This window comes from Morone saxatilis, unplaced genomic scaffold, assembly GCF_004916995.1.
Source record: "Morone saxatilis isolate NCDOM2014 unplaced genomic scaffold, NCSU_SB_2.0 Contig19, whole genome shotgun sequence".
NCBI lineage: Eukaryota > Metazoa > Chordata > Actinopteri > Moronidae > Morone > Morone saxatilis.
The window spans coordinates 20,214,719-20,241,315 of record NW_023339751.1 but is presented as its reverse complement, the minus strand read 5'-3'; the positions used below and the strand labels follow the sequence as shown (position 1 = coordinate 20,241,315).

Sequence of the window (26,597 nt, the reverse complement as noted above, 5' to 3'; positions counted from 1 at the left end):
GGTGTGGTTGTTGTTGGTACTGGTATGACAGCTGGTGTTGCTCTAATGTTGGGTGTGACCTATGTTGCCACGGTAATCCAATCTGTGGAGGCATCAGATTGTTGAATTCTCCTCTAGTATTTATCTCCTTTTTCTTCTCCTCTGCCTCAGACATATGTTGTTTGATGGTGTAGAAGGCCTCATCATCATTCTTGGATAACACCTCTAGGTTTAGGGTGGAGACAACTCTATGAGGGCGGGGCAGGAGGGACAGTGGGATGAGGTAAGGATTAAGGGAGGTGGGAAGGGAGAAAGACTTGACAAGTGGGGCTCTTCGAGTCATTCCCTTTGTCCTGCTCTTATCTTCCTCGCTCAATTCAGGTTCAGCAGCATCTCCAGCCCCCGGAAAGGGATTCTCTGTTTCAGGCTTCTCAAGTATTTCTGATAAAGCCTCCGGAGAGCAGCTGCTGCTGGAGCTAGACTCTGCCTCTGACTCCCAGTCCTCGTCGGGTCCAGAGTCTTCGGCTGAAGAGCTGGACTCGCCATGGTCCACCCACTGATGCGTCTGCCGGTAGCAGGCGGAACAGCGAGACAGATTGAGGAATGCAGGGCCTGAGCTGACCTGAAGAGAGGGAGACGGGAGTTATTCAGTTAGTTGTTAAGAGTCATTTATCTAGTAAATGATAAATGGCTTTTTTTTCTCAGGTTGAACTTGAGTTTGGCATGCTGAGCTGCATCAAGTCCTCAAGCTAAAACAACAGAATATTGCAGGTCATTTGTCAGAACCTTAAAGCAGCTACAAATAACTTTTTTTGTTGATTCTGACAGTGTAGGTCATACACACCCATCAGTATTACATTTATTTAATAACCAGTTAAAAACTCATTGTCGTAGATTTAAAAATTACTTGCATTAACATTTTCTGATCTGCCACCATTTGCCACAGTTTATAGGCTAATTAAAGATTGTGGTCATAGTTTAGTTGAGAGAAATATTGTTTTAAGGGTAAAATGGCTGTCTGCAGAGGCAGGAGGTCAGGGTAGACGGGTGGGTCAAAACAACACTGTTTGTTTCCTGCTTCCTACTGACAGTCAACATTGGTTTCCTTGAACCATGACCATGGTCGTTCCCTGACTATATTCAAGTGGTTATTGTCATGAGGACGAAGATCCCCTTACCAGCTGCAATTTAAACACAAACCACAATATTTCTCTCAACCTAACCAAACCTTAAGAGGAGTTGATTCAGCGATATATACAGTAAGTTGCGCTTATTCTCCAGCCAGGGGCCATTAAACCATTGTAAAAGAAAAGTGCGCAATCTGATGTTTTTGACGCAGACATGTTTTGTCTCCTCGGTGGATGTTCAAGTCACATGACATGCTTCGTGTACATCATGATTTTTTCATCAAGTCTGTTTCCATTGCACTTCCATTGCTGAATTTTGCTTTTATTGATATGCCAACTTTTAATCCTCAAGCCAATCATAAAAACCCAACCAAGAGTTTCCTTTCTGAGCTGCTTTGGAGGGATAGTAACAGAAACAGAGAATTCATAAAACTGTAACTTTGGAAAATACCCAGGTTGTCATATAAAGCATAGCTACCTTTGGTTGGTTTGGAGTGTCTGCACACTGGTCCTCAGTGGAGGCTCCAGAGGATGACTGAAGTCCTCTGGACTGGTCTATACAGATTAAACAACAGGGAAGGGTTTTTTAAAAAAAAGCATAGAGTGACAGAAGCAGTTAGAGGAGGAAGACTGAAACAGAAACTGAGGATCACAAAGACGTGAAAATTTAAATTTGAATCCATACAAACTTACTATCACTTATGAGTCCTTCACTCATTGTTCCACCTTATTCGCTGCATTCATTCATCCCTTTAAAAACCCTGTTGGCAAGAAAACAATATGATTTCCAGTTAAAATATTTATTTCTCAATTAGCTCTTCAGTTTACTGCAGGTTCAAAAATATATAGTAAGTTAGTGAACTAGTAAAGACACCAGCTATTAATAATGTTGTTCAGACATTTCCGTGGGTTTAAAATGGAGTCTGTGGAGCATATGAATGAATGTCAGACTCCACTGTAGTTGTGGAGGAACTATTCGGATCCATTACTTAAGTGAAAGTACAAATACCACACTGTGAAAAAACTACTGTTAAATTCATTGCAACTGCATTGAAAATGTCAGCTAAATTAAAAGTATGCATTAGTATCATCAGTAAATCATCTTAAACTATTAAAAGTAAAAGTATGTAGTATTATATTATTAGATTAATATTACTCGTGCATTCATGTAAAAGTAGGTCTCACTGTTGTAGTTGAAGCTTATTTTGAACTATTTTGTATACCACTGCAACCAATAATTATTTTCATTATGAAATCATCTTAATCCTCCATTAATGAATTGATGGTTTGGTTTGTAAAAAGTCTGAAAATAGTGAGAAATGCCATCACAATTACTCAGAGCCCAAAATGACACCTTCACAATGCTTTTATCCAACAAAGAGTTCAACAATTACTAAAAATAAAAAAAAATAAAAAACTTTAAATACTTAAAAGAAAACTAAAACTAAATATTCACATTTGGGAAGCTGGAACCATAAAATGTTTTACATGAAACATTACTTTTAAAATAAGTTGCCAGTCAATCGCCTAATAGATTAATCAACTGATCCTTTGTAATGTTATAAACAGTATATTAGTTTATATAAAAGCAGCACATTTTATAAACTCTTCATAGTTTTCTTTGCAAAAACCTGAATTTTCAAAGTAAACACTGGTAAAAAAATATATATACATAATACAATATGTCCTTCTGAAATGAGTAGAAGTATGAAGTAGCACTAAAAGAAAAAACTCAAGAAAAGTACCTGAAATGTACAGCACTTACCCATTCTTGTACTTTCACTCCTCTTCGGGTCCAGGAGGCAGGATGACTGTTGTGACGGTTGTGTGGACAGCTGGGTCACGTACCTGCATTTGTTCATGTAAATGAGCGTTTACACCCAGGTGAGCGTGTGTGTCTTCTTTGCATCTGTTGTTGTGAGAGTACACACAATTAATTCAACAACGTCTAAGACATAAAAAGGCCCACAGATAAGACACACACACACACACCCTCTGTAAATACACAGCAGGATCGTCCTCCAGGCTGCTCCAGTCTTCCAAAAAACGAAACCCTCTCTGGCACTGACCACCAGTGCTCTTTGATTTATTCTACTGTTACATTTTCATATCTACTGACAGTGTTACGCTGTGTGTAAGGGGTTTATAAGCTTGAATAAACAATGAGAAACAACATTAAATTCACTTCAGTTTAAAATATTTTTTATTTAGACAATGAAAAGTCGGATACAACCACACACGTTACTTCGTGCAGAGACACTTAAGGCATGAAAATCTCTCCATTGGTTTGTCCAAAAACTGGACAGACTGTCGTTAAAAAACGCAGAATAAAGAAAATATGATTCAGTCGTAGTTCAGCAGTTTAATTCAGGTTTTTCCCCCTTCATCCTCTAAACAAGAAACAGAGATATTTGTGTTGACCAAAGCCTTAAAGGAATAGTTTCACATTTTGGCAAATTATCCACTTCCTTAGATGAGAAGATTAATACCACTGTAAATATTAACCTAGAGCCAGGAGGCGGTTAGCTTAGCTTAGCTTAGCTTAGCTTAGCATGAAGACTAGAAACAAAGGGAAACAGCTAGCCTAACTCTGTCCAAAGGTTACAAAATCCAAAGTTCACTAACTAACACATTATATTTCGTTTATTTAATCCATACAAAAAAACATACAGATTACCTTTTAAATACCAGACAAATATAAGAGTGGGATCAATCTTCTAACTCAAAGACTAACTAAGAGAATAGGCATGATTCCCAAAATGTTGTCCTTTAAAGAGACCGTCTGTCCAATATGAATTCATAATGAAGGCCGTTAAAACTGCCAAAACACACCAGAAAACATTCACAAACTTGAGCTTTTGTATATTTTCTTTTTTATATATATATTCTTTGATAACCCTTTTTTGTTTAACAATTAATTTGGAACAGTTTTAACTGCTTTTCAAGCTCCTGCAGGTGCTTTAAATCCATCTCATGTTTCAATCATGAATAAAATAACCTGATAGGCAACAGGAATATAAATCATAATTTAAAGATAAAATATAGAACTACCATGCTGTTATAAATAATTATAAAATCACAATTTATTTGACATCAGAAGCTGAACGTGGAGCCAACATGCGTGGGAAATGAAAAACTGCAGTGGCTAAACTGTCTGATGACAGACTGAACTCTCTCTGGAAACAACCGGCGGCCTCTGGAGCAACATCCTCACAGTATTTAGAGAAAGTGAAGGGAAGTTCAAGAAAACGCAGGAAGATAAACAGTTACCTAACAAATACTGAACACACATTTTGGTAAAGGTAACACAAGAAGGAAGTCCTGTATGTTTACATAATGTTACATATAAGGCTGCTGAAGCTCCAAAACATCCTTTCAAAATAAAAAATTAGAGACTGACTAGAAACAAAAATAGTTCTTTTGTTTAAAACATTAATATCAGTTTCACAATCATCATCACTGTTATCCACCACAGTACCTTTGTCACTGGAATCCTTTTTTCAGAGCACTAACATTCAAAAAAGGACATTGTTTTTAACTCTAAAGTGCAAAAAACAACCACACCTATACACTGTATGTTGGGGAGAGTTACTGTACGTGTTTGGTGCAACTGAATTTATTTTAGGCTGTCTAATCTCTGACGGTGAAGTGAAAATACCTGATTGGTGGAGAGATTGAAGCAGCTGTGGTCAGCCTGTTTACACATAATTCCCCAAGCCAAGAAAACATCAGAATATTAAAGTGTGTAAATACAAATTCACGCTAGCAAACGTGTTTTTGTCCAAAGCTGACATTTGTGAAGGAGTGAACTGTCCCCTAAGCTGCTGCCACACACTACGATGGGTTTACAGTAGAAAGTATACCACAGGACCTCTCTCTCCATAAGGGAACGAATCAGGAGTTTCTTGTAGTTTCCCGTCAGTTCAGCCTTCTACCAGGAAACTCCGTATTCGTCACTGGGCATGATTGTTTACCTCACGATTGTTTGTGTTCAGATGACGTCTTTTGCATGCGTTCGAACACCACGCCGTGTCACAAGACAACAGTGTGCGGGATTAGGAGGTCATTTAGGCAGGATATTAGATTCACAACTTTTAGCCGACACCTTGGATCCGTGAGCTAACTGTTCTCCCTCCACCAGGTTTATCATTTTTTACCTGAAGACTGATTTGTCTTATGGCAACCCAAGAAAATGACATACTCCTACATGTTTTTATTTTAGAGGTGAATGCTGATTAATCCCCTTTTGACAAGGTTCTGTTGTTTGCTTTGGCAGAGGAGAGTGCAGCTACAGCTCAGCCTGACGGAGAAAGACTACCATGTGCACAAAAGGCATCATCTGAACTCCCTGCTGAACTTCAATCCTCGTCCCAGTTCATTCATTTAAGCACTTATCTACGGCTGCAAATAGGTGAAACGCCATCAAAGAAAGGAAACGTTCTCAACAAACACATGCTTTAAAACTCAACAAGTCTGTGAGTATGTTTCCTAATGTTGTTAAGTGTTTAGTCTATTTGTGTTCTATTAAGTGGCTGTGTGCTCAGCTTTCACGGTCACCGTACTTGTTTTTGTTTTTTTCGGGGTCACGTTTGGCTGGAATTCATCGCCAAAAAGGCAAGAAAACACTCAAGAAATACAAACATTAAAAGGCAGTAACTTGCACATTCACACCCATCGGTAGTTTAGAGACTTCACCAGGGGTCTCATTTAGAAAAATGTTCTTAGCTTTATACTTCAACTTAAGAGTATTTCCAACTGTGTGCTTACGTTCCATTCACAAGACACTGAGCATAAAAAACCTTGCTTATGCAGGTTCTACGAAGCGCATTTGTAACAACCACACCTGTGATCTATAAATCTCAAAGTAACTTTAAAGCGACGGCACCAGCCTTAGCGATCTCCCCCTTATATAACGCTTACACATATGAGGGTTTAGTGAGGAACAGCCGGGGCTTTCTGATTTGACACACTATTTATAGAACAGCGCATACTGTTTTTATTTCAAAACACTTTGCGTCTGGCAATGAACTCCTCACCCCTTTAAGGGATCATCCTATCACATGGTTCAAAAAGCGAATGGAAAGTTGACCACAGGCTCGGGTGCATTTACATCCCAAACTGCAATACCCTCACATGAGCAGCAGGAAAATCATTTGCGTCATGTCTAGACTTTGCTTAGAGATGACACCGTTTCAACGTCAGAGTAAGTTATTTATGAAGGTGTTTTTCTGCGTGAGTCATACTTAAGATCCATATTGATCATAAGTGAATTTTATAAATGAGGCCCCTGATCACGCAGCAGAAACAAACAGGAGGAGAAGGTGCAAACTCCTCCAGCAAAGAGCTGCAGCTCAAACTGGAGTGTTGTCTTTCTCCTCATCCCAGTTGTTCTGGCTGAGCATAACCAGCTGAACTGTGGAGACGAAGCTTTACTAGAAAACAGACTGACAGCACATTTAATGTAGATCATTACGTTTGTGCAAACTTTGGCATCTGAAGACCCAAGCTCCTCTCCTCTCTGTGTTTCTGTACTCTAACAGAGATAATTGGCTCCAGGAACCTGCAGGGACGCTGTTTGTCACTCTGGTTTCATCCTCAGCTATATCAGCCCACTACGAGACGAGAAGCTGGCAGGAAGAGGGACGGAGTTCTTCTTTTTTACCTTTGCTTTCAGCAGGCAAGCACAATTACGGAGGCCTGGAAGCAGAGTGTAGAAGATGCTTGGGAAGTCTCAAAGGAAAGTTCTTGAGTGAGTGGAAAAGGCAGAAAAAACGCAAAGAGATGATTTCCTTTCATGGTTGCAGAATTTGAGTTGAAATTCAACATTTCCTGCACAATCTCTGGTCCATTTCTAGTAGTGAACAACGATCCCTGCCATCTAAACTGTCCAGAGATCAGTTATTCACACTGTGCCAGGTCACAATCCCTCTGAACTCAAAGGCTACCATCAACTCTTGGAGTGTGTCCATAGTGTGAATGTGGCTACCTGCTGCAATATTTTGCACATTGAACATCGCAGCATCCTCATCACATACTTCATACTCACAACGTCTCAGGTTCAAGTCCAGCTTAGGGCAGCTGTGAGATCTCTCCCGCTGTCTTTTCTGTCTCTCCAGTGACAAGACTTAAAAACTCAAAATTAATTGTGACTCCAATGCACATGTGTTTGGCAATCAGCTGACTCCAGTGACCCAGGGGAGGTCAAACGTCGGTCAATTCATCCTTGGTTCATGGAGATGGCGTCAGCATCTCGAATGGATGCGGTCACTGTCGCTGATATTGATCTTGTCGTGTTCTTGACCTCTCACGGAGTCCAGCAGGTGTTTTGGATGGAGGTCAGGTCTTCAGATGGACAGGTCAGTGTCTGTGTCAGTGGGTGTGGTCTTTTGGCTCACACTGCCTCCTCTTTCTTCGGGAATGGAGGGCGAGTCACCGTTGAGACTGGGCAGCACACCTGGAACACACACGCACACGCAGGGAGTGAGTACACACACATCAGCTTTCAACAGTGGGTTGTTTTTATTTAAGTGTCACAGAGAGATAAAATCAGTGGTGGAAGAAGTACTGAGATCTTTTACTCAAACATAGTTTTTTATATGTTTTTGAATGGGTATGAAACCGTCTCAATGTAAAACTATTGCCTCTATAAACAAAGATCATCAGCGAGAAGATGGCTATTTCTATTTCTTTCTCTGAACTGTACTGGATTTTATTGGCTATCGTTCTTATCTTTCATCATTGTCTTCCCTCTACCATGTTTTTTTATCTTAATTTTGTCTTGCCTTTGTTTGGCCTCAGTGCCTGGCCCTCTGCCTCCTGACTGCACATTGTAAACTATATAAATAAGTTATTATCATTATTGTTATTAAAATTAAGTTTTACTTACGTAAAACTTAAAAAAAGGCAGTGTAACTTACGTTCAGTATCATAAACAGAGCTGTCGGAGCATGTCCGGTTCCTGCGCTGAGTTGACCTTTGACCTCCACTCAAGTACTCCTTAAGCACACCTGACCTGAGGGAAAAAAGGAAAGAGTTATAAAAGCTGACAATCTTAATTAGTGTTTTGGCTGCTTTATTTTCAAACACATAGAAATGTTTACTTTGGCCTTTTCTCATTATTAAAGACATTTTTTGAATAAAGATATTTTGGGGGCTTTTTATGCCTTTATATTTATAGAAAGGGTAAGGAGAGACAGGAAAGGGGGGAGAGAGGGGGGTGGATGACATGCAGGTTGGAATCAAACCCAGGTCTCAGCCTACATGGGGCGTTCACTCTACCAGGTGAGCTACCATGGGCCCCTACTTTGGCTTTTTCTTAACAGTAATAAAAGACAAACACAAAGAGAGAAACATACTACCAGTGTTTTTACTAACCCTTTCATATATATGAACACACTCATCTCCCTCATTCTATGCAAATAGGCAAGCCCCTCTGAATATGACAAAGATTATCTACATAAAATATCTTTTGTTTTGGATACAATAGACATTTTGCAGTGTGTTTATCTGCCCTTTGTTCCAAAGTTAGAAACAAAAACATTTGAATTTGCAATGTCAGTGAAATAGATTAAAGTTATCAGTGTTGAACGAAGTGAAAGAGTTGCAATGTGTCTATACAGTACATGCCTGCTAAAAGTCCTCTAAAACCTGTGTTAGATCTACTCATAGATCCAGCCTGGAGGTTGCCAAAGCTTTAAGGGGGATTGGAGCATTTTCTTCATTTCTGTGACGAAAACTAAAAACTTTTAATTATTTAAGATCTAACCCTTAAAGACTTGAACACAAGCTATATTCACAGAGCCTTAACTCTCATCCTGCATTAGAAAGTATGCAGTTAAAACAACCAATGAGCTGACTGATCAATGGCCAAGTGACAGGGAAAACTCATCATCAAAACTCATCTCTCAGGAGAATAATCTGCTTCAAATTCACCCACCTTGCTCGTTTTAACATAAACACTGAGTCAACAATCCGTAAAATGTCACTTGACAAGACAAAAAAGAGGAAAAAGGCTTAGAACCACTGTCATAGAAAATAACAAGAGGAGCCTGGGATTTTCACTGCCTTTTAATCTGCACATTTTAAGTTCAAGGGGACTTTTTGAGGAGGAGGAGTCAAGGAACCACAATGTTTCTCATTCATCTGACCTTGACATGCTCGCCTTCATCTGTAGCTGATGAAGAATCAGCCAGAACAAGACAACAAGAGCTGTTTGGTCAGTAAAAGTCAATGAAAATGTTACTATTTTGACTAATTTATGTTACCATATCTTCCCAGACAACCCATTTTTTAAGTCTGTATCTATCCTTTGAGGCTGACACTGATTCTAGGTAGTGTAGTTTGGGGTATTCAAGCTGTTGCAATGCTGCCTCCTGGAGGTCATAGTTTATAGTAATTTATAAATTTTTGTCCACATGACATCCTAGTGCCATGCATTATTTGAATAAGATAATATATTATAATATAATAATATGGTTGTTTTATCTATTATTTGGACAACAGGTCGGTTTGTAAGTGAAATTTAATTAAATACATAGATTTTATCATTTTTTTTTGTTGTTATTTTCATTGTTTTATGGTACTGTTATTGTTTATTTTCATTTTTATCTGCTGCTTTGTTAAACACTTTGGGCTGCATCTTTGCTGTACAGATAAAGTTACTATTACTAATGAGCAGTGGTAGGAGACTCTAATAAGGAGGAATGAAGCTAGGTGATACAATATGTGTGTGCTTAAACTCACCTGTCAAAGCTGTATGTTCCAGGATGACTGATTGACCTCTTCATCTGGGCAGGCAGAAGAACAGCTGTTTTAGTTTTATGACACATTTGCAATGCAAACATATATCTGCCTGTCAGATAAAGCAGTTTGCATGGTGAGTTGCACCTACAGCTCAACAACTCCTTAATCTTTGTTTCTTCTTCTAAATAACTGGGTGTCATTCACCATAACTCCCAATATACAATATACATGTATTCAATTAGACATATTTATTCTGGCATTATCAGGATATCCCTTATTCTGACTATTGTTAAATCTTACCACCCTGGGACGATGTTCCTTTTTTACAATGTCACCAAAACACGTTTCTGCAGAATAATGCTACTTGAATTAGCTGGAGTAAGTGTAATTACCCTTTCAGGAGGTCGGAGGTCAGGGGTCAAACTTTGGTTGGCCAGGGTCATACACTCCTCCAAAGTCCTGATGAAAGTTGCACAGGTTGCACTGAGGAGAGAGGCCTGCGGAGACAGAGAGAGAATGACAATTATCTGTAGTTTTCTCAAAACACAATAAACTTAAACTACAAATGGCAAACTGATGATCTTTAAGACAAATAATACAATGTGTCATTCTACAGTAGATGTAATGCCTCCGTCTAGTCTAAAGTTCAGTTCTTTGATGGTACAAACTCCTCCTTAATAAACACTATCCGAATCTCTCCTTGTCCCTATACAGGTGATACATGACCCTGCTATAAAACCTAGTGAAGGATCTTTCTTAATTATGGTAAGAAAAATATGAAAACCTCAAAGTTATGAGTCTAACTTTGTGAAAATAAAGACAAATGTGACTGAAGATGTGCTACCTCTGAGCTGGGCATGGCCTCTGTGTCGTCGCTCTGTTGTGATTGGATCGTTTGGACCTGCTGGACGAGGAGGTCACAGTAGAGACGAAGTTCAGACATCTTGGTCTTCAGACAGTCAGGACCTGGCGGAGGACAGACAGACAGACACACAGTTGAGATATCTTTGCTAAAACGTCACAATGAGATAAATCTACAGTCAGTGAGTCATAAACAGAGAAACAAATCTTTTATAAGACTCCACCCTGTGTACCGGTTATTTAAGTGGCATTTTCATTCCTCCATTAGTAAAACGTAATAACCAGAGCAATCTGCTAAATGCTAAAACAGTGTGAGTATGTGCGTCACCCAGAAACTCCTTACTTCCTGCACATTTTTCTTTCTTACATCCTTCCTTTTATTAGTACATTAAGCTGAATTTATCACTGGAGCCGTTCTAGTAAGGGACAGATAATTCCCCCGCTCTCAGTAACTACTGGCCTCTGAATACCAGCTTTTTATATGAGGACTTATTGTAAATACCATTTTAACACATGATGTACAGCATGCCACAACCAAATAATCTTAAGGACCAATTCAAAGAGAAGTCACTCACTTAACTGTCTCCCAACGGGTGTTTTCTGAATTTGTTTAAAAGTCATTTTGCCACACACAGAGCGTCAGAAAGAGGAACTAACACAGACGTCGTACACGGACAGATTTACATACAAACTGTGTACCTTTATGTTTGTGGCTGTCCAGAGTTCCAGCTTTAGATGAGCCTAAAGCCACCAGCCACCTCTGTCTCTCTGCAGCGTTCACAGCTCGGACGTAGAAATGCTGCTCGCCGGGGATGATCAACTCCAGACGCGTTGGATCTGACGGATGAACTGAAGTATAAGATATGAACAGTGTTTACCTTTAGCACCATGAGTGTGGACAGGTGGGTGGATCTGCCGGGCACTTTAAACAGGTCTAACCTTTAATGTCACACACGGACATCTTGATGGATCCTTTGCTTCCTTTACCAACGTCGTCCTCGCTGTCGTAATAAGAGATGACTCCATTCTCCAAGACGAACCAGCGCGGCTGCCAGCCTGAGAACAGAAAACAACCTTAAAACCTAAATAACAAATATGTGACTTTGTGTGAAGTTTTTACTGTTCCAAAGAACAATAAAAGTGCACATTTTTAATATGAATTTAAGAGGTACGTAACTGTATTGCACTTCTGTAAAATTGGGAGACTAACAAGAGACACATTAAAATCAGTGCACAAAAAACCCAGATATTGCAAAAATGCTGCAGCCTTTGGTTGTCCTTAATGATTATTTTCATTGTTGATGATTACTCTGCACCTTCTTTTCTGAAAAAAGTGCTCATCACAGTTTCATAAATCCAAAGGTGGTGTCTCCAGCCTGCTTGTTTTAAAACCCAGATATTCAAATCATTCTCACATAAATAAAGAAAAGCAACTGATCACCACAATTGAGAACCTGGAACCTGAAAAAGAAAACTTGATCATTAATTAATACTAAATCATTTCATTTCCCTTAATGCAACTTAATAGTGTTTTTCCCTTAAATTCTCTGTGACTTGTAAACACAAATGTGTCTCAAACTCCACAGCTCCAGTTTGTAACACGGGCTTTCTGTTAAAAAATTGTGTGAATCGAAGCCGAAGCCGAGATAACCATTATGTCAGTTTTGACACAGCTCCTCCAGAGCCACAGAAAACATTACATCTGTTTTTACAGGAAAAACACTCCCCACTAACAATAAAGCAGAACTGTAAAACTGGTGTAAACAAGGCTCTCTGATAAAGTCGTAAGATTTATGACTTGTTACCAGGACATCTTCAAACTGTGATGAAATGTGCTTAAAATCAATTAAGACTATAGACATTATAGTATCAGTGACATTTTCCTACTATTGTAGCAGAGCAATGCAAAAAGTGAAACACCTAAAGGAAGAGTATGACGAAGGAAAACAGAATGACAATGAAAATACGTTTAATGTAAAGTTAGATATACACAGGGGCATATGTATATCTAACATAACTCTATTTACTCTGCCATGTGCATTCCTTCAATGTGACCTTTTATTGCAGTCTTTTTTATGCAACTATGCCTGTTTTATGTTTTTCATTACGGTGTTTATGTCTTCGATTTTATGTCCCCATGGCCCAAACTTACAGTGCTTCATCTCTGCTATTTTCACTTTATGGCACTTTAGTTTGCCCCATTTATTTCAATTTCCGTGCATGTTTAGAACTGAGATCTTTATGAGCGAGAGATCACATGATACAGCAGACTCACAGACAAAAGCAAGGACTTACTTCCTCGTCCAAGTGCAATAAAAGTCGAGAGATGTGTTCATATGACACTCATCTTCCTCACAGAGGACAGAAAGCAGGCCAGAGTGGCAGTCATTACAGTCATGTGCAGTGTATAATTGTCCTCCACCAGTATTATTTATACCATGCTATGCTGTTACACTAAGGTCAAATGCCATTATAGTCCCCGTTGCTGTTTATAGATACCAGCATAGAATAATGTGACTGTAAAGTCGTGCGTTGCCTCAATGTCACATAATAGCTGTTAGTTTAATGTGTTCAAATAAACAAAAGTGAAATGACACTGTGTCTGTTTGACGCCGATATGATAGTGTTGGCCGCTAAGACTGTCAGCTGTATCACTTCACACTACATACAGCCAAAGATTTAACATTAATTAGAAAGATTAACGTTATATTAGGAGGTTGAGACATTTCAATTAACGCTACCAATCACGGCAGCGGCACGCTAGCATATGCCACGTCGCATCCTTATAATAATAATGATAATAATGATAATAATATCTTATTAGCGTCGGTTGTAAGTGTTAACTTTAAGTCTGACTGCTGAAGATGTTTGATAGGCTATCAGCCCTGTTAGCTAACACAAACACCGTCGTTCATTCAGTCACTGTGTGTACGGATACACAGACAGACACGTAGCTAAAACAGCAGTGGGACAGTCGCACAGACGCACAGAGGACTCACCTGTCATGTAGTTCGTCCATTTGTACAGAATCCCCTCCATTGTGTCCCTTTACATCGGCTAATTTAGCCTGTTAGCTTTTCGCTGTCGCCCGGCAGGCTAACTGACTAGCGAGCTAACGTAGCTAGCTGGCTGTCACGTTAGCTGAGCTGTGTCTGTTTCTCCTCCAGTGACAGCGGGTTAGAAAATAACCCCCATCATGAGCTGGTGCTCCTCTACAACTGTGTGAACTGTCTGTGGTTTGTGAGAGCGGAACGGCAGTGTTGGCAGGTTGAAGTCATGTTGAGGGTTTGTTTGTGCTGAGCTGTTCATAAACTGGCAGCTAGCTAACTTGTGGGCAGTCAGCTGATGGAGAAAAAATGTCAACAAAACAGCAGCTTCGCTACGGTGGACTGCTGGGGTCATTTCACAGGGACTATACACCTTTGATAAGGTTACACTACTACTGGAGGAAGTATGCAGGTCATTCACTTCAGTAACAACAGCAAAACGACTAGTACATTACAACATTATAGAAGTATTCTGTCACAAAAGCCCTCCATTAAAAATGCCACCTAGGTTAAGTAAAAGCATTTTGCTGTAATCAGGAAAATGTACTTAAAGTATTATGCCATTGCAGAAAAATGTCCTCTTAGGCTACAACATGATTATACTGTTGTAGCTTGCTTTGCTTTGTATATGACTGCTGCAACTAATAATTATTTCCATTAATCAATAGATTGTTTGGTTTGTAAAAACTGTGAGAAATGCCATCACAATTACCCAGAGCCCAATGTTGCACCTTCACATTGTTTGTGTCCAATCAACACCCAAACCTCAAAATGATTACCAATAAATCTAATTAGTCAAATAGTTAAAAAGAAAAGCAGCCAATTCTCACATTTGTGAAGGTGGAGCTATGACATGTTTTTGCATCACTAATCAACTTTTAATCAATGAATCATCTCCACTGAACCTATATTGGGTATAGTTTAATTAATATCAAAGGGTCATATTTTATAAGCTCTTCATAAGTTTTGAATGCAAAAATATTTTTGTAAAGTAAATATATTTACAACTGAAATGTAGTGGAGTAGAAGTAAAAAGTGTCATGAAAAGTAAATGTACTTAGTTACATTCCACCACTGCTGCTATATATATATAGCTTCAGTTTTTTCAATAAGCTGCTTTACAAAAAGCTGCCAGTTTGACTTGTGTGGAGAAACTTTGTGGCTCTTGGTCTATGATCATTTTCTCTATGAGCCGGCTTTCCGCTGTTTTGTTTTCCTTTCCCTGTGCTACCTTTCTTCATAATGGATGCTCCTTGGTATTATTTTAGTTAATATTGAGTTTTACCAGTTTTAACAGTGCATAAGCATTGTTAACTCACAAAACATAGGGTCAGATGATCAGTCAGTTCCTACAGTAAATTCAGCAAATGTGAGTTTGAGCCCCCTGGCAACACAGGTTTTAAAGGGAGGGCCTGCTCTGAGGTTGAGAGTTCAAATCCAGCTAAGGGCATCATAGCCAAATCCAGCACAGTTGTGCAGGGATGATGAATGAGTTTGTAGCATTCGATACAACTTTACCTGTAGGTGGCACTAAAGAATGTGAAAAGCTGCTGCAGCTAACAGCCTGCAGCTCTCACACACATTGTCTAATGCACATTCTAGTTACTAACAGAAAACATGCTCTTTCTGTTATCCTTCTGTAAAACAAAACATTGAATAAAAATATCCAGTTTGTCAGTAGTTTCAGATGATTCAGGAGCAAACAGCACAGTTTAAACCTGTAGAAAGATGTCATCAGGTTTTTACAGGTCAGATGATTTCTTTTTTACTGTGCATTTGTCAGTCAGATGACTAATAACTTCACCTCCTCTCTCCTGTCCTCCTGCTGTGCAACGCTGTCTGAACATGTCAGCTGGTCGCGTGCTTTTAACTTCTTTAAATTTCATGAGGGTGGGTGGGTGTGTGTGTGTGTGTTTGGGGGGGGGGGGGAGACAAGTCTCTTGACAGCTGGTCTCCTTTTTCTCCCAGCATCCCTCCTCCTCTTCTTTCTTTTTGTTGCTCACACGTTGTTTCACTGCAGAGTAAGCAGGCTGGATATAAACTCCATGTTGGTAACTGGGATCCATACTGATCATTTGGATATTTCGATATGAAGTTACCACCTGACTGACTCACTTTTACTTTTTCATAGCTGACTGACTGCTCATCACATATTTTTGGGGGATACTGACTGACTGGATCTTACAGGCTTTTTTAAGGCTGACTTGCTGATTACAGAGCAACAGCTTTTGGACAAACTGTGTTAAGGCTGGCAAGGTACGACTGCTTTAATGATATTATTAACAGTAGTGGTAATATTCATATTACAAGAAGTTGGAGTAATACTAGTACTACTACATTAGCAGTAGCAGTAGTAGTGGTAAATTGAGTAGCTTTACTGCCATTAAAATGCTTAATATTTGAGATTTATTCTCTTCTTCTCTCCTCTCTTTCCCCACCTCATCCTCCTTTCCTCTCCTTCTGTCTGCTGTCCTCTGCTTTTTCCTCCTCTTTTCACCTCATCCTTATCGCTCCTCTCGACCCCAGATGTTGACGGTCTTTGTGCTCCTGTTGCCGTTGCTCCTCTCCTCTCCTCCAGTCTCCTCGTCTCCTCTGGCCAAGGTAAACAGTGTGAATGCATTTTTCTTTACTTACAACACTGTGGAAAACACGGCTGTTTACCTGACAAACTGGAGTTATGAGTTACAGTGTTTCACTTGTGATACAAAAGTGATAATACCACATTGCTATTACAGTTTTTCACAATTGCTACAACGCATTTCTTGAAACTGTTCACCCTTTTCTAAAAACTGTAAACACAAAACCAAATCTCTGAACTACATTCACAAAACCTCTGCATCACGTCCTGTTATGTCCTCTTGTCTTTCTGAGCAACACTTGCATAAAAACAAGAGGACAATGTTAAATGTAAACCAAGATCAAACATAGAATGTGGGAAACTCTACAGGTAGAATGGCTGAAAACTTGATGACTTCAGATTAAAATATTTCCAGTAATGACATTTCCAATTTTCATCATATTTCACTTTTCGTTCATCACAAGACTGCTGTAAATCCTTCACAAGTAGTCACTCAGAAAAGACTGATGTTGACCTCAGGACTGAGGAAAACAGAGCTAAATATTGAATATCCCCTGGAGTGTGAGCGTGTGTGTGATTTATGAAGGTGTCGGCAGGAACATAGAAGCTTCACACACATACCTGAGAACCTGCTCATTGTCTTTCTGTGTGTGTGTGTGTGTGTGTGCGTGTGTGAAGCTTCTGTCAGCAGCTCATCTCTAATCTTAGCCCCTCCAGCTGTAATGCTGGTGCACACGCTGCTGCTATGTGTTGGTTTGTTTCGAGAAACTCTGGTGTTGGTTCACTATATTTTCATGTATCTTTAACATTTCTAACTAAAATACAATAAAACAACAGTAAAGCAGTTGCGGTAGAATAAGTGAAGTTTCACCTATGATTCTAAGGTCAAATCACGTCATTGCAGCCACACAATGATATAGAAATATAAAATTAAATAAAGAACAGTAAACACATTTTCAGTATATTTTAAGACTGTATGTGTTGGAAGAAAAGGCTGGACTACATTCTTAGATTTACAGAAAAGAAAAAAAACAAAGTAGAGAGAAAGAGCAAAAAAACAAAGAAAAGAAGACAGCAAAAAGAATAGATACATGATGGAGAGAATAAGAAACAGAAGGAAGCATAAGTAGAACAAATAATGAGGATAAACGGGTTGAGGAAGAGATGAATGAAAAGTGAGAGTAAGAAGAGAATAGAAAAGATTCAAAACCAAGTGGACAAATTGTTTAACGACCAAAACAAGATCACACATGAAAATGTAATTGCACCACTGCAGAGTGTGTGTGTGTGTTTTGCTGCAGTCAACTGGTTGCTAACAGCAGGTTTGTGGTGTAGCAGATGTCAGCTGGAGGCGACAGATGTATGTATTGTGTGAGTGTGTGTGCTTTTGTACATCCTTGAGTGGAACAATTTGAGTTGTAGATCCTGAGAGTGAAGACATTTAAAAAAAAAAGAAAGAAAGAATATTTTTGGAAAGGTAAAAGCTTTTTGTCCGGGCGTTAAGTTGTAAATTCATGTTATAGTTTGAGTTGGTAATGTAGGTCAGGGTCGGGCATGTAGTTATGATGATTAAAGTTCGGGTGAGGGTATGCAGTATGTCACTCCTCACAAGTACAAACATGTGCATGTGTGTGTCGGGTTTGCTGACCTGTAAGTACATAGGAATGTTTGGAATTAAAATGTCTGTTTAGGACAGTCTATGTTTTCTAATCTTGAGGGTGTTGAAGTGTGTGTGTACACACAGTTGCCGGTTTATTAGGTACACATTGCCAAATCTAATGCAGTCTAACACAATGGTCCTGCTTTAGAGATTTATTGATTCAACTTTATGATCATTTTGCAGTTTGTGTTGCTATATACTGACAAGTGTCTTTATTATTTTGTCCACCCCATTTTCATAAATTAGGGTAGGCTAATTAACTAAAACACCTCTCTGTGTCATACAATACAGCTCAAAATACAGTTAGACAAAAACCTCTCAAACACAGAACTTTATTGCTGAGATCTGGTGACACATCTCAAACAATTTATCATATTATTTAAACTCATTTGGTAGTGTCACCAGATCACAGTATTAAAAGCCAAATTGTCATATTTTTGTATGTTTACATTTAGTTTCACTTCAAAATGAGCACTACAGGTAAACTAGGAATTAGTTCAAAAGTTTTAGCACTTGTTGCCAAATGGACCCTGCTCATGTCACCATGTCGCCAGATCTGGAATGGCGGCCAAAGCACAAAAAAGAGCCAACCTTTGAAGAAAAAAAAACTCTCAATATGAGCTGTACCGCTGTCCAGCTGCCTCGATAGTAATGCGTGTGTGTGTGTGTGTGTGTGTGTGTTGAGAGAGCCATTGTCATTCAAAATGGCATGTGCCTCTCCCAGTGGGAGGTTAAAGGTCACCATCTGGAGTCTCAAGCACACACAGACTCACACCAACTTCCCATTTCTTCACATTGTTTACTATATAAAACAGAAATACCAAGAAAATAAGATACATCTCTCTCTCTCTCTCTGTGTGTGTCTTAGGATCAGTCGGTGTGTGCCAGGACTTTCTGTGGTGCGGGTCGAGAGTGTGTATCAACGGACAGAGGAGAACCAGTCTGTCGCTGTTTACAGGTAAAGTTACTGAATTCACAACAACCTAAAACTAATTCTTGTGGGACAATATACATCTGAACTGGACTGTTCCTCTTGTTAAGTGAATAGTCGCTCAGACTGTTTTCAAAATACTTCTTTAAAATGTATCCGATTACTTCTTAGATTACAGAAACTCTGTATACATCTGAATCAGTCTATGTGAGACTCGAATGAAATTTGTTTTATTTGCATATAAGCCTTTGTCCCAAGATAAAAACAATCAGCAAATCACAGAAATTATTAATTGACTTAATGATACATATCAGTAGAGAATCTAACTGAAAAAAGCATATACATAGAATTCACATATTTGATCACACACACACACACTAACACACTATTCATTTAGGTTTATAGGAAATATAGGTAAGCGTATAAGCGTTCCTATGGAAGCCCAGTATTCACGTTAAATGGTGTGTTGACCTATCTCTAGGCTCTGCAGTGGGTCTCAGGCTCTGCCGTCTTAAGCCTACTTCTGCAGGTTATGTTTTTGGGAAACGTCTGTTGACCGTCCTCTCTCTGCAGCAGTGTGATGTGACAGAGCACTGGGTGTGTGGCAGTAACGGCAGATCGTACAGAAATCACTGTGAGCTGCACAGAGACGCCTGCATCACCCAGACAAAGATACATGTAGAGCACAGAGGACACTGTCTGGGTCAGTATAAACACACTAATACACTCATGCATGCACCTACAAACAGTATGTAGACAATACAGACTGTTAAAGCAGTATGTGACACGTGACAGTGGTCTGTGTGTTTTATTTGCAGAGAAACCTACAAAGACAGATGTGAGCCCCAGTAAGTCTGCAGCTTATTATAGAAATATAACAAAACCATGTAAAATTCAAATCATTTTCTGAGTTAGTTCATAATCTGTGTACTCATTTTTTATTTATTTTTTTAGTTTAAGGACCTTATGAAAAATTGAATGGCCATTTTATATGCATTTTATACAGTTTTATTTGTTGTTTGTGTGTCCCCGTGTTTGCATGTGTAGTCGTGTGTTTCCTGTCTGATCGTGACTGGCTGAGAGAGAGAGTGATCCAGTGGGTTCAGGAGGAGGTGGAATCTGCCTCAAATGTGTCCTCAGCCAATGACCTCCTGCAAACGTACTTCAAGGTCAGAACTTTCACCCTCCCTCACTTTTTATGGCAATTTGCCAGTTTGTAAAACCACTCTGGTTTTACAAACCATGAACTTGATTTTAAATCATAAAAAGATGGGTTACCTATAATTATTTCTGTTTTTAAGGAGAGAGAAGGATTTCAGTTGCATATTTTGCACCTGGACAAAACTTGACTAATTATGAGCCAAGTGCGCTCCAACTATAGGTGAAAAGCTGAAATTGATATTTTAAATTCAGTGTTTTTTAACTCTGTGTTTGTATGTTACAGACGTATGACAATGGGGATTCAGAGCTTGACTCCAAAGAGTTCCTGAGCTTCCTGAAACATAATGAGACGGCCCTCAATCTGACATACTCTAATACTTTGGAGACGAACTTGCTACTGAGGTACACACAGACACAGTGATTTGATGAAGAAAACGGTCAGTGAGTAATAACAGTGAACAGTGAAGCAGAAGATTATGTGGAGGTAGTTGGGACTCATCTAGTTAGTGTGGTAGTTCAGCTGTTATACAGTATATAAAGGTCTCTTCAGTGGTACTCAGATCTTCTATTTAAGTAAAAGTAGAAATATCACAGTGTAGAAATACTCTGTTATAAGTAAAAGTCCTGCATTCAGAATTTTACTTAAAGGGCCAGTGTGTAGGATCTAGTGGCATCTAAGGGTGTAGTTGCTAATTGCTGGGCTGCTGTAGAAACATGGTAGTTTTACATGGTGGCCTCCATAGAAGAGGACCTGCTCCCTCTGTAGATCTATCTACATCTAGAAAATGGAAATACTTAAGTACCTTACAACTGTACAAAAGGTACAGCACACTTGAGCAAATGTGCTGAGTTACTTACCATCACTGGGTCTGTTTGATTATCATGGGTAATATATTTGGTGTTTTGAGCATCACATACTGTACAAAGTGTGGTTCAGAACCTCATATTGAGATATGCAGCTCAACGAAGCTTTACTAGATGACTAATCCTTTTCTCTATGCACACATACACCTTTCAGCTTCATTTGTCAAATATTGGCTTAGTTCTTTGAATTGTATAAAAAATGTCAGTCTGCAAACATAGTCTGAACTGTACATTTGATTTGTTTCAAATATGATTTACTGAACGAATGTTGTAATTAAATCCTTATAATCAACAGTTAATGTGTGGACTCCTCCATTAATGCCACTCTCTCTCTGTCTCAGGTCTCTGTGTGTTGATGCTTTGATAGAGCTGTCGGATGAAAACGCCGACTGGAAACTGAGTTTAACTGAGTTCATCAACTGTCTGACATCCACCTACCATCCATATGAAAGAAGTAATCTCATACACACACACACACACACATACAAGTGTACAAAATACACAGAAATTACATTGAAAATATATACTGTCTGAATCTCAAATACATTTTTAAAGACACAGTTTATGCATATTATGTTGGAAAAAATATATAAAAAAGACATGTCTAACACAGCCATATCAGATTGTGTTGACTAATAGCTGTTTTTCTTATACATCCATTTACCTGTATGTTTTCTGATGTGTGTGCAGAGTGTGCTCTGGAGGACGAAGTGTTCGAGGACGGAGCTGAAACTCAGATGGAGTGTAACAAGTGTGTGTGCGCCTGTGGAAACTGGGTCTGCACTGCACTGACCTGCACTGGTTAGGACACACACGCACATACTCACACTGCTATGTTAATGTTCAACAAAAAAGATATTGTACTGCAATAACGGCTTTTCTTGTTCCATCGGCTGGTGTTTTTATCTTTGTAACATAATCAACTGTATTTCAGGGGAGCACCAGGTAGAAGAGGATGATAAGGAAGGAGCAGAAGAAGAAGAAATGACAGAAGAGGAGTGGAGCAGGAGAGTGGCTGAACTTAGTGCTTTATAGGTGGGCAGTCAACACAACTGCTGCGATGGGGAAATGTATTGATTGTAATAAAATGACTCATTACCCAAAGAGGAAAGTATTCTCACTACTTCACTTATAGAAGAAGGTGTTTGACTGACTAATAGACTGCAACATAATTTAAAGGTCCACTGTGTAGGATTTAGTGGCATCTAGTGGTGTAATTGCAGATTGATTCATAGTTAATTGTTTAAAACATGCAAAACAGTGAGGGCATTTAGAGCCAAAGTACTGGGACTGGGGTTTCTCTCCCTCTTGATTATATATACTATAAAGAATACCTAGAGGTGAGTGAACGCCCCTCGTATTTCTTCCAACGAGGCCACACCCACTGCACCTGTAGTCAGAAGCCGAGTCTTCTTGAACTGCAGACACATCATAGCCTCAGTTTTTTATCGTACTTTGTATCGTATCGTAACTGTTACATACAGAGAATGTTTTTATAGCTTCACAGGAATCGTCATCGACCATTTGCTTTTTATATTTTCATGGATCTGTTGTTTTACATATTCAAAGATTGTTTGGCATCTCACCGTTTTCTATGTACACGTGTAATACTAGCAGTATTGCAACTTGTCTAAACCTTGAATTTTGTCACTATTTACCAACAAATATTTAAGATTTAAGTCACTATAAATCAGCAAAAAAAATTCTAAAAACTGATCATTGGTTGAGTTTGTCAAAACAGTTTGTATAGGCTTCTCAAACACTCAGGGGGTTGATTCAGGGTTAATTGTTTTATTGGTAATGAACTTTTGTGTATTCAGATTAAGTTAATGCTGTTTTTTTAATACACTTGTTGCTAATAAATGCTTTTATTGTATAACAACTGCTGTTATTGTTTAACCCAAAGTATATGTAAAAGTATTAAATAACTATTAAATAATAATTAATTAATAAATATTTTCACAACAGTACAATAAATAAGAACAATATAATCACTGTGGTACAGAGAAGTTAGGCATGCTGAAAAACAAGTTTAAAGATTTCTTTTTACAGGTGGGTGGGAGACTGAAAATATAACATGAAAGACTCTACTTTAAGATGATGTATAACACAACACATCCAATCATCAATAAGGCCTCCACACAGCCTCCTCCCCCCTTAAAGAAAGACACGCCCCTTCAATATAATTGGACAGAGCTGTGACAACGCTGCGATCATCCCCCGTTGTTTGGACCGGTTGGTTCGGTCCGTAATAGAAGCTGCCCGGCTGGAACTGACCACCGTGGCTCAGCGGAGGGGGAGGAGGAGGAGAACACAGGTACGAGCTGTATGGTGTGGCCTGGGTGGAGTAGGAGAGGGCAGGCAGGTGGTGCATTCTGGGACTTGGAGTGAAGGAGGGGGTCAGAGAAGTCACCTGGCCCAGGAATGACGGCTCACTGGTCCACAGAGAGGAGGAATAGGATCTACAATCTGGAGAGAGACAACATCATCAGCTTGGCCAAACAAAAATCTGAAACATATAATAAAAGTCCATTGTTAAAATTTGAAAAAGAAGTACTTAATTCAAGGTTTTTCCAGAGCTTTCAGCTGCATTGCATCAGTGCATGGGGTTTGTGCAGTTATGACATAATTATTTAACCTCTGTTATGACCCTTCTTTATGACAACTGAGCAAACTCCATCCACTGAAGAAGACATGAGATGCAGCTAAGTCAAAAGATAGGATATAATCATTTTTAGGTTGGACAAACACTCAACACGGCTTTCTCACATTTCTACTTTCACCTAATTTAAAAAGTGAGGATCTAAATGACATCCGTCCTCTCGTACCTGATGATGCAGTGCTGCTGCTGGATGACCTGAACATTCCTGACTTCACATCCTTCTGCCTCTGTCCTGTGAGAGAGGCGGAGCGGAAGACAGTCATTGGAACTGAAAGCTTGGTTAATCATAATCATATCATTTTCTCTGGTGTGTACTAACTTCTTGGCAGCCGCTGTCCATCCACAGTAACCTTGATAGCTCTGTGAAAGGTGGCAATCTGAGGGGGCGACGTCATCACATTGATGGAAAGTGTGAAACTCTTGCCTGAAAAAATAACACACCCGTTCACATGTACAGGTAAGTTATAGAGGTTGTAAAAGTAGCTTAAGTTAACAACAAACCCTAGTTACATAGGATGACCTGTTATGGTAATTCATGTTTAAAAGGCTCCTTGAATCAAGTACATTTTATCTCGTAGTTGGTTTTTCAATCTGTTCATTCCACTGTCTATCCTCAATCCCTCACTAACATTGCTTTGAAGAAGTTGAATCAAGGGTATAAGGATAGATATGTTGCAAAGATTGACTGCAAAGCCCTCGGAGATAACTTGTTCTTTTGGGTCATATGAATAAACCTGACTTGAAAAAATGATCACTTGATGGGTTGATACTGCTTGTATAATGAATAATTGATTGAATCAGAAGTCTTGTTTCTGTTTATCCTAACTTTAAGATTATAGATATTGAGTTACACAATTTGTGCGTGAGGGAGGGCATTTCAAGTACAACACTTGGAAATCAATAGAGGAGCAGGATGTAAGGATGATAGGCTACAATGTTTTCTTCAGTGTGTTGAACCTTGACTCATCCCTCAGTTGAATATCTATCTAGCTACCTCTCCCGCTGCGACCTATGAAGCGGAGGTCATTAAAGTGGGCGTAGCCTTGCTTCATGGTTGCTGTGGCGTTACGTAGCTCAGCGCTGCTGTTGTCTTCATTGCCAGCCATCACTGTGACAACCACGCCGTCTGGCACGTCGTTGCCCAGGGCAACCACCTGGAAGATGGAGAAAGGTTAGGACTGGTCCTTTACCCTAAGACATTTGACAGTCTGAGAACACGGCCTGTCTGGAAGGATACACTCTGGTTAAAAGGTAGATGTAGATAGATAGATAGATAGATAGATAGATAGATAGATAGATCATTCCTCACAGTGAAGACTCTCGGCAGGGTCTTGTTACACCTCCAGTGCTGTGGCAGGCTGCTGCAGAGGAAGTTCGGGCTGTCAGTCTGTACCAGGCCTCTGTGTGGCGCTGTGCTGCGCTGGTGGAGGGACCTCACCTCCTGGTCATCCAGTTGGTGGTTGGTGGGTGATGGTGTTGGCCGATGCTTTACCACAGGATCTGAGAGGGAGCAACAGAGAGACGGAAAGATTTTTCTACCTTTCTTTTTTCTTTCCTTTAAAATGTCAGCCATATAGCCTAGTCTTTAATGTTTTTGTTTTTTTTAGAACTATTTAACTTTTCCTACCGAGTCATAGAGTCCCTATAGTTCCCAAAGACTTACAGATGGCCTGGTTTACCCTAAACCCTTAGTCACATGTTTAATTTAGATATGAAGCTTTCTTTTGAATCAGTTATCTAATGACAAAGTATTTCCCTCACTGTGGTTTGAAAATACTTCCATGCAGGGTCCCAGTCTTTAGTCCAATAAGAAACAGTTCATGTTGAACATCAGCAGTATGTGCTGCTGTTTTTATATTGTCTAAGTAAACACAGAGATATTTAAACTGCTCTTTAACAATTATCAACTATATAACGCTAGTTCAAATATTTAATCAATCTAGCATTGATATTGATATATAAATGAAAAAGGTATCCATTGAGAGGAAGCGTTGGCCAGAAAGTGCAGAAAACTACAGCTACCAGAGTCCCGCGCTTCCGGAAACAAATTACGTCATCAAATCGCGCCGAAAATCGAAAAGTGTCAACAGGAGCAGCAACTGCGTTTTCTTCACGACTTTGGTGAGAGTGTTAAAAGCTTTTCCCCCTCTCCCCGTCTCTCCCTCTCTCCCTCCTGTCCGTCTTTCTCTTTTTCTTCTTCTCTGCTTTGTGTTTTATCCACCGCAGTGTTTGAATAGGAGGGAACGGCGCTGCATTATCATTCAGATTTTACTGCCGGAGGGGAAGTTACTGCGGTCACACCACCTGTCTCCCCCTGTATTTATGTGTGTGTGTGTGTGTGTGTGTGTGTGTGTGTGTATTCTCTGTGTTTGGTCGGTCTGTTGATTTGCTTCCAATCTGTTCTGCTATGTTGTTATTTTAAGCTCAGCGTCTGTTCTGTACTTCATAGCTGAATAGGTTTGGTTTGGTTGAATGATCCCAAAATGCCATTGTCTACATTACACACTACATTTAGAGCAGTGATGTCTTTTGTTGACTTTGACCATTGTATCTTTGTGTGTGTGTGTGTGGGTGCAAAACTAATGCAGTCCTACAATAAAGGTGTATCAAACAAACTGGCGACGGACTGAAAACTGAAACAACTGAATATTAGTTTGCAGCTATATTGTCTGCATTGTGTAAAACTGTCTCTGCCTTCACAACACAACCATGAAACAATCTGAGACAACCAAGCAGGCACACAGCATCAACAAACGACATGATTTCAAACATCAATCCAATAAAGATTCAACGTTTGAAGGTTGATCGAAGCGTTTAAGATCTGGTTGTCGCAGCAGCAGAAGATGTCAGCTGAAGGTGATAAAGAAACACTTAAATATGTTTTGATGAGCTAAATCAAGATACAGGTTTACAGGTTGGAATAGATAGAACAGAGGTTTGGCTTGGTTAGATTTACCCAAATGAGTCAGGAAATGTGGTGTGATG

At 39.4% G+C, this 26,597-nt stretch overlaps 3 protein-coding genes and 1 long non-coding RNA gene across 4 annotated transcripts; 1 reads left to right on the top strand and 3 right to left on the bottom strand.

The window, feature by feature from the left end:
* Nucleotides 1-1,578: 1,578 nt before the first annotated feature.
* LOC118329722 lies at nucleotides 1,579-3,003 on the bottom strand. The gene is made up of 3 exons (XR_004796795.1): nucleotides 2,872-3,003; nucleotides 1,800-1,867; nucleotides 1,579-1,661 (listed from the first exon to the last, which is right to left on the bottom strand). It is a non-coding gene; the product is annotated as an uncharacterized LOC118329722 (long non-coding RNA).
* A 288-nt stretch (nucleotides 3,004-3,291) lies between these two features.
* On the bottom strand, nucleotides 3,292-14,066 carry plekha3 (pleckstrin homology domain containing, family A (phosphoinositide binding specific) member 3). The gene is made up of 8 exons (XM_035663079.1): nucleotides 13,709-14,066; nucleotides 11,649-11,765; nucleotides 11,409-11,558; nucleotides 10,693-10,814; nucleotides 10,241-10,345; nucleotides 9,849-9,892; nucleotides 8,024-8,118; nucleotides 3,292-7,560 (listed from the first exon to the last, which is right to left on the bottom strand). Exons 1-8 carry the CDS (start codon nucleotides 13,746-13,748, stop codon nucleotides 7,451-7,453), a joined length of 783 nt encoding a protein of 260 aa, XP_035518972.1. The 5' UTR covers nucleotides 13,749-14,066; the 3' UTR covers nucleotides 3,292-7,450.
* Nucleotides 14,067-15,777: 1,711 nt separating this feature from the next.
* Nucleotides 15,778-22,705, top strand: LOC118329108 (follistatin-related protein 1-like). Its single transcript, XM_035663078.1, has 10 exons — nucleotides 15,778-16,012; nucleotides 16,283-16,357; nucleotides 18,863-18,952; nucleotides 19,499-19,628; nucleotides 19,744-19,773; nucleotides 19,973-20,094; nucleotides 20,370-20,488; nucleotides 21,292-21,404; nucleotides 21,641-21,751; nucleotides 21,885-22,705. The coding sequence occupies exons 2-10, from the start codon at nucleotides 16,283-16,285 to the stop codon at nucleotides 21,983-21,985; spliced, it is 891 nt and encodes a 296-aa protein (XP_035518971.1). The 5' UTR covers nucleotides 15,778-16,012; the 3' UTR covers nucleotides 21,986-22,705.
* A 63-nt stretch (nucleotides 22,706-22,768) lies between these two features.
* LOC118329105 (runt-related transcription factor 3-like) lies at nucleotides 22,769-25,629 on the bottom strand. The gene is made up of 5 exons (XM_035663073.1): nucleotides 24,922-25,629; nucleotides 24,607-24,766; nucleotides 23,932-24,036; nucleotides 23,779-23,844; nucleotides 22,769-23,419 (listed from the first exon to the last, which is right to left on the bottom strand). Exons 1-5 carry the CDS (start codon nucleotides 25,183-25,185, stop codon nucleotides 23,076-23,078), a joined length of 939 nt encoding a protein of 312 aa, XP_035518966.1. The 5' UTR covers nucleotides 25,186-25,629; the 3' UTR covers nucleotides 22,769-23,075.
* Nucleotides 25,630-26,597: the final 968 nt, after the last annotated feature.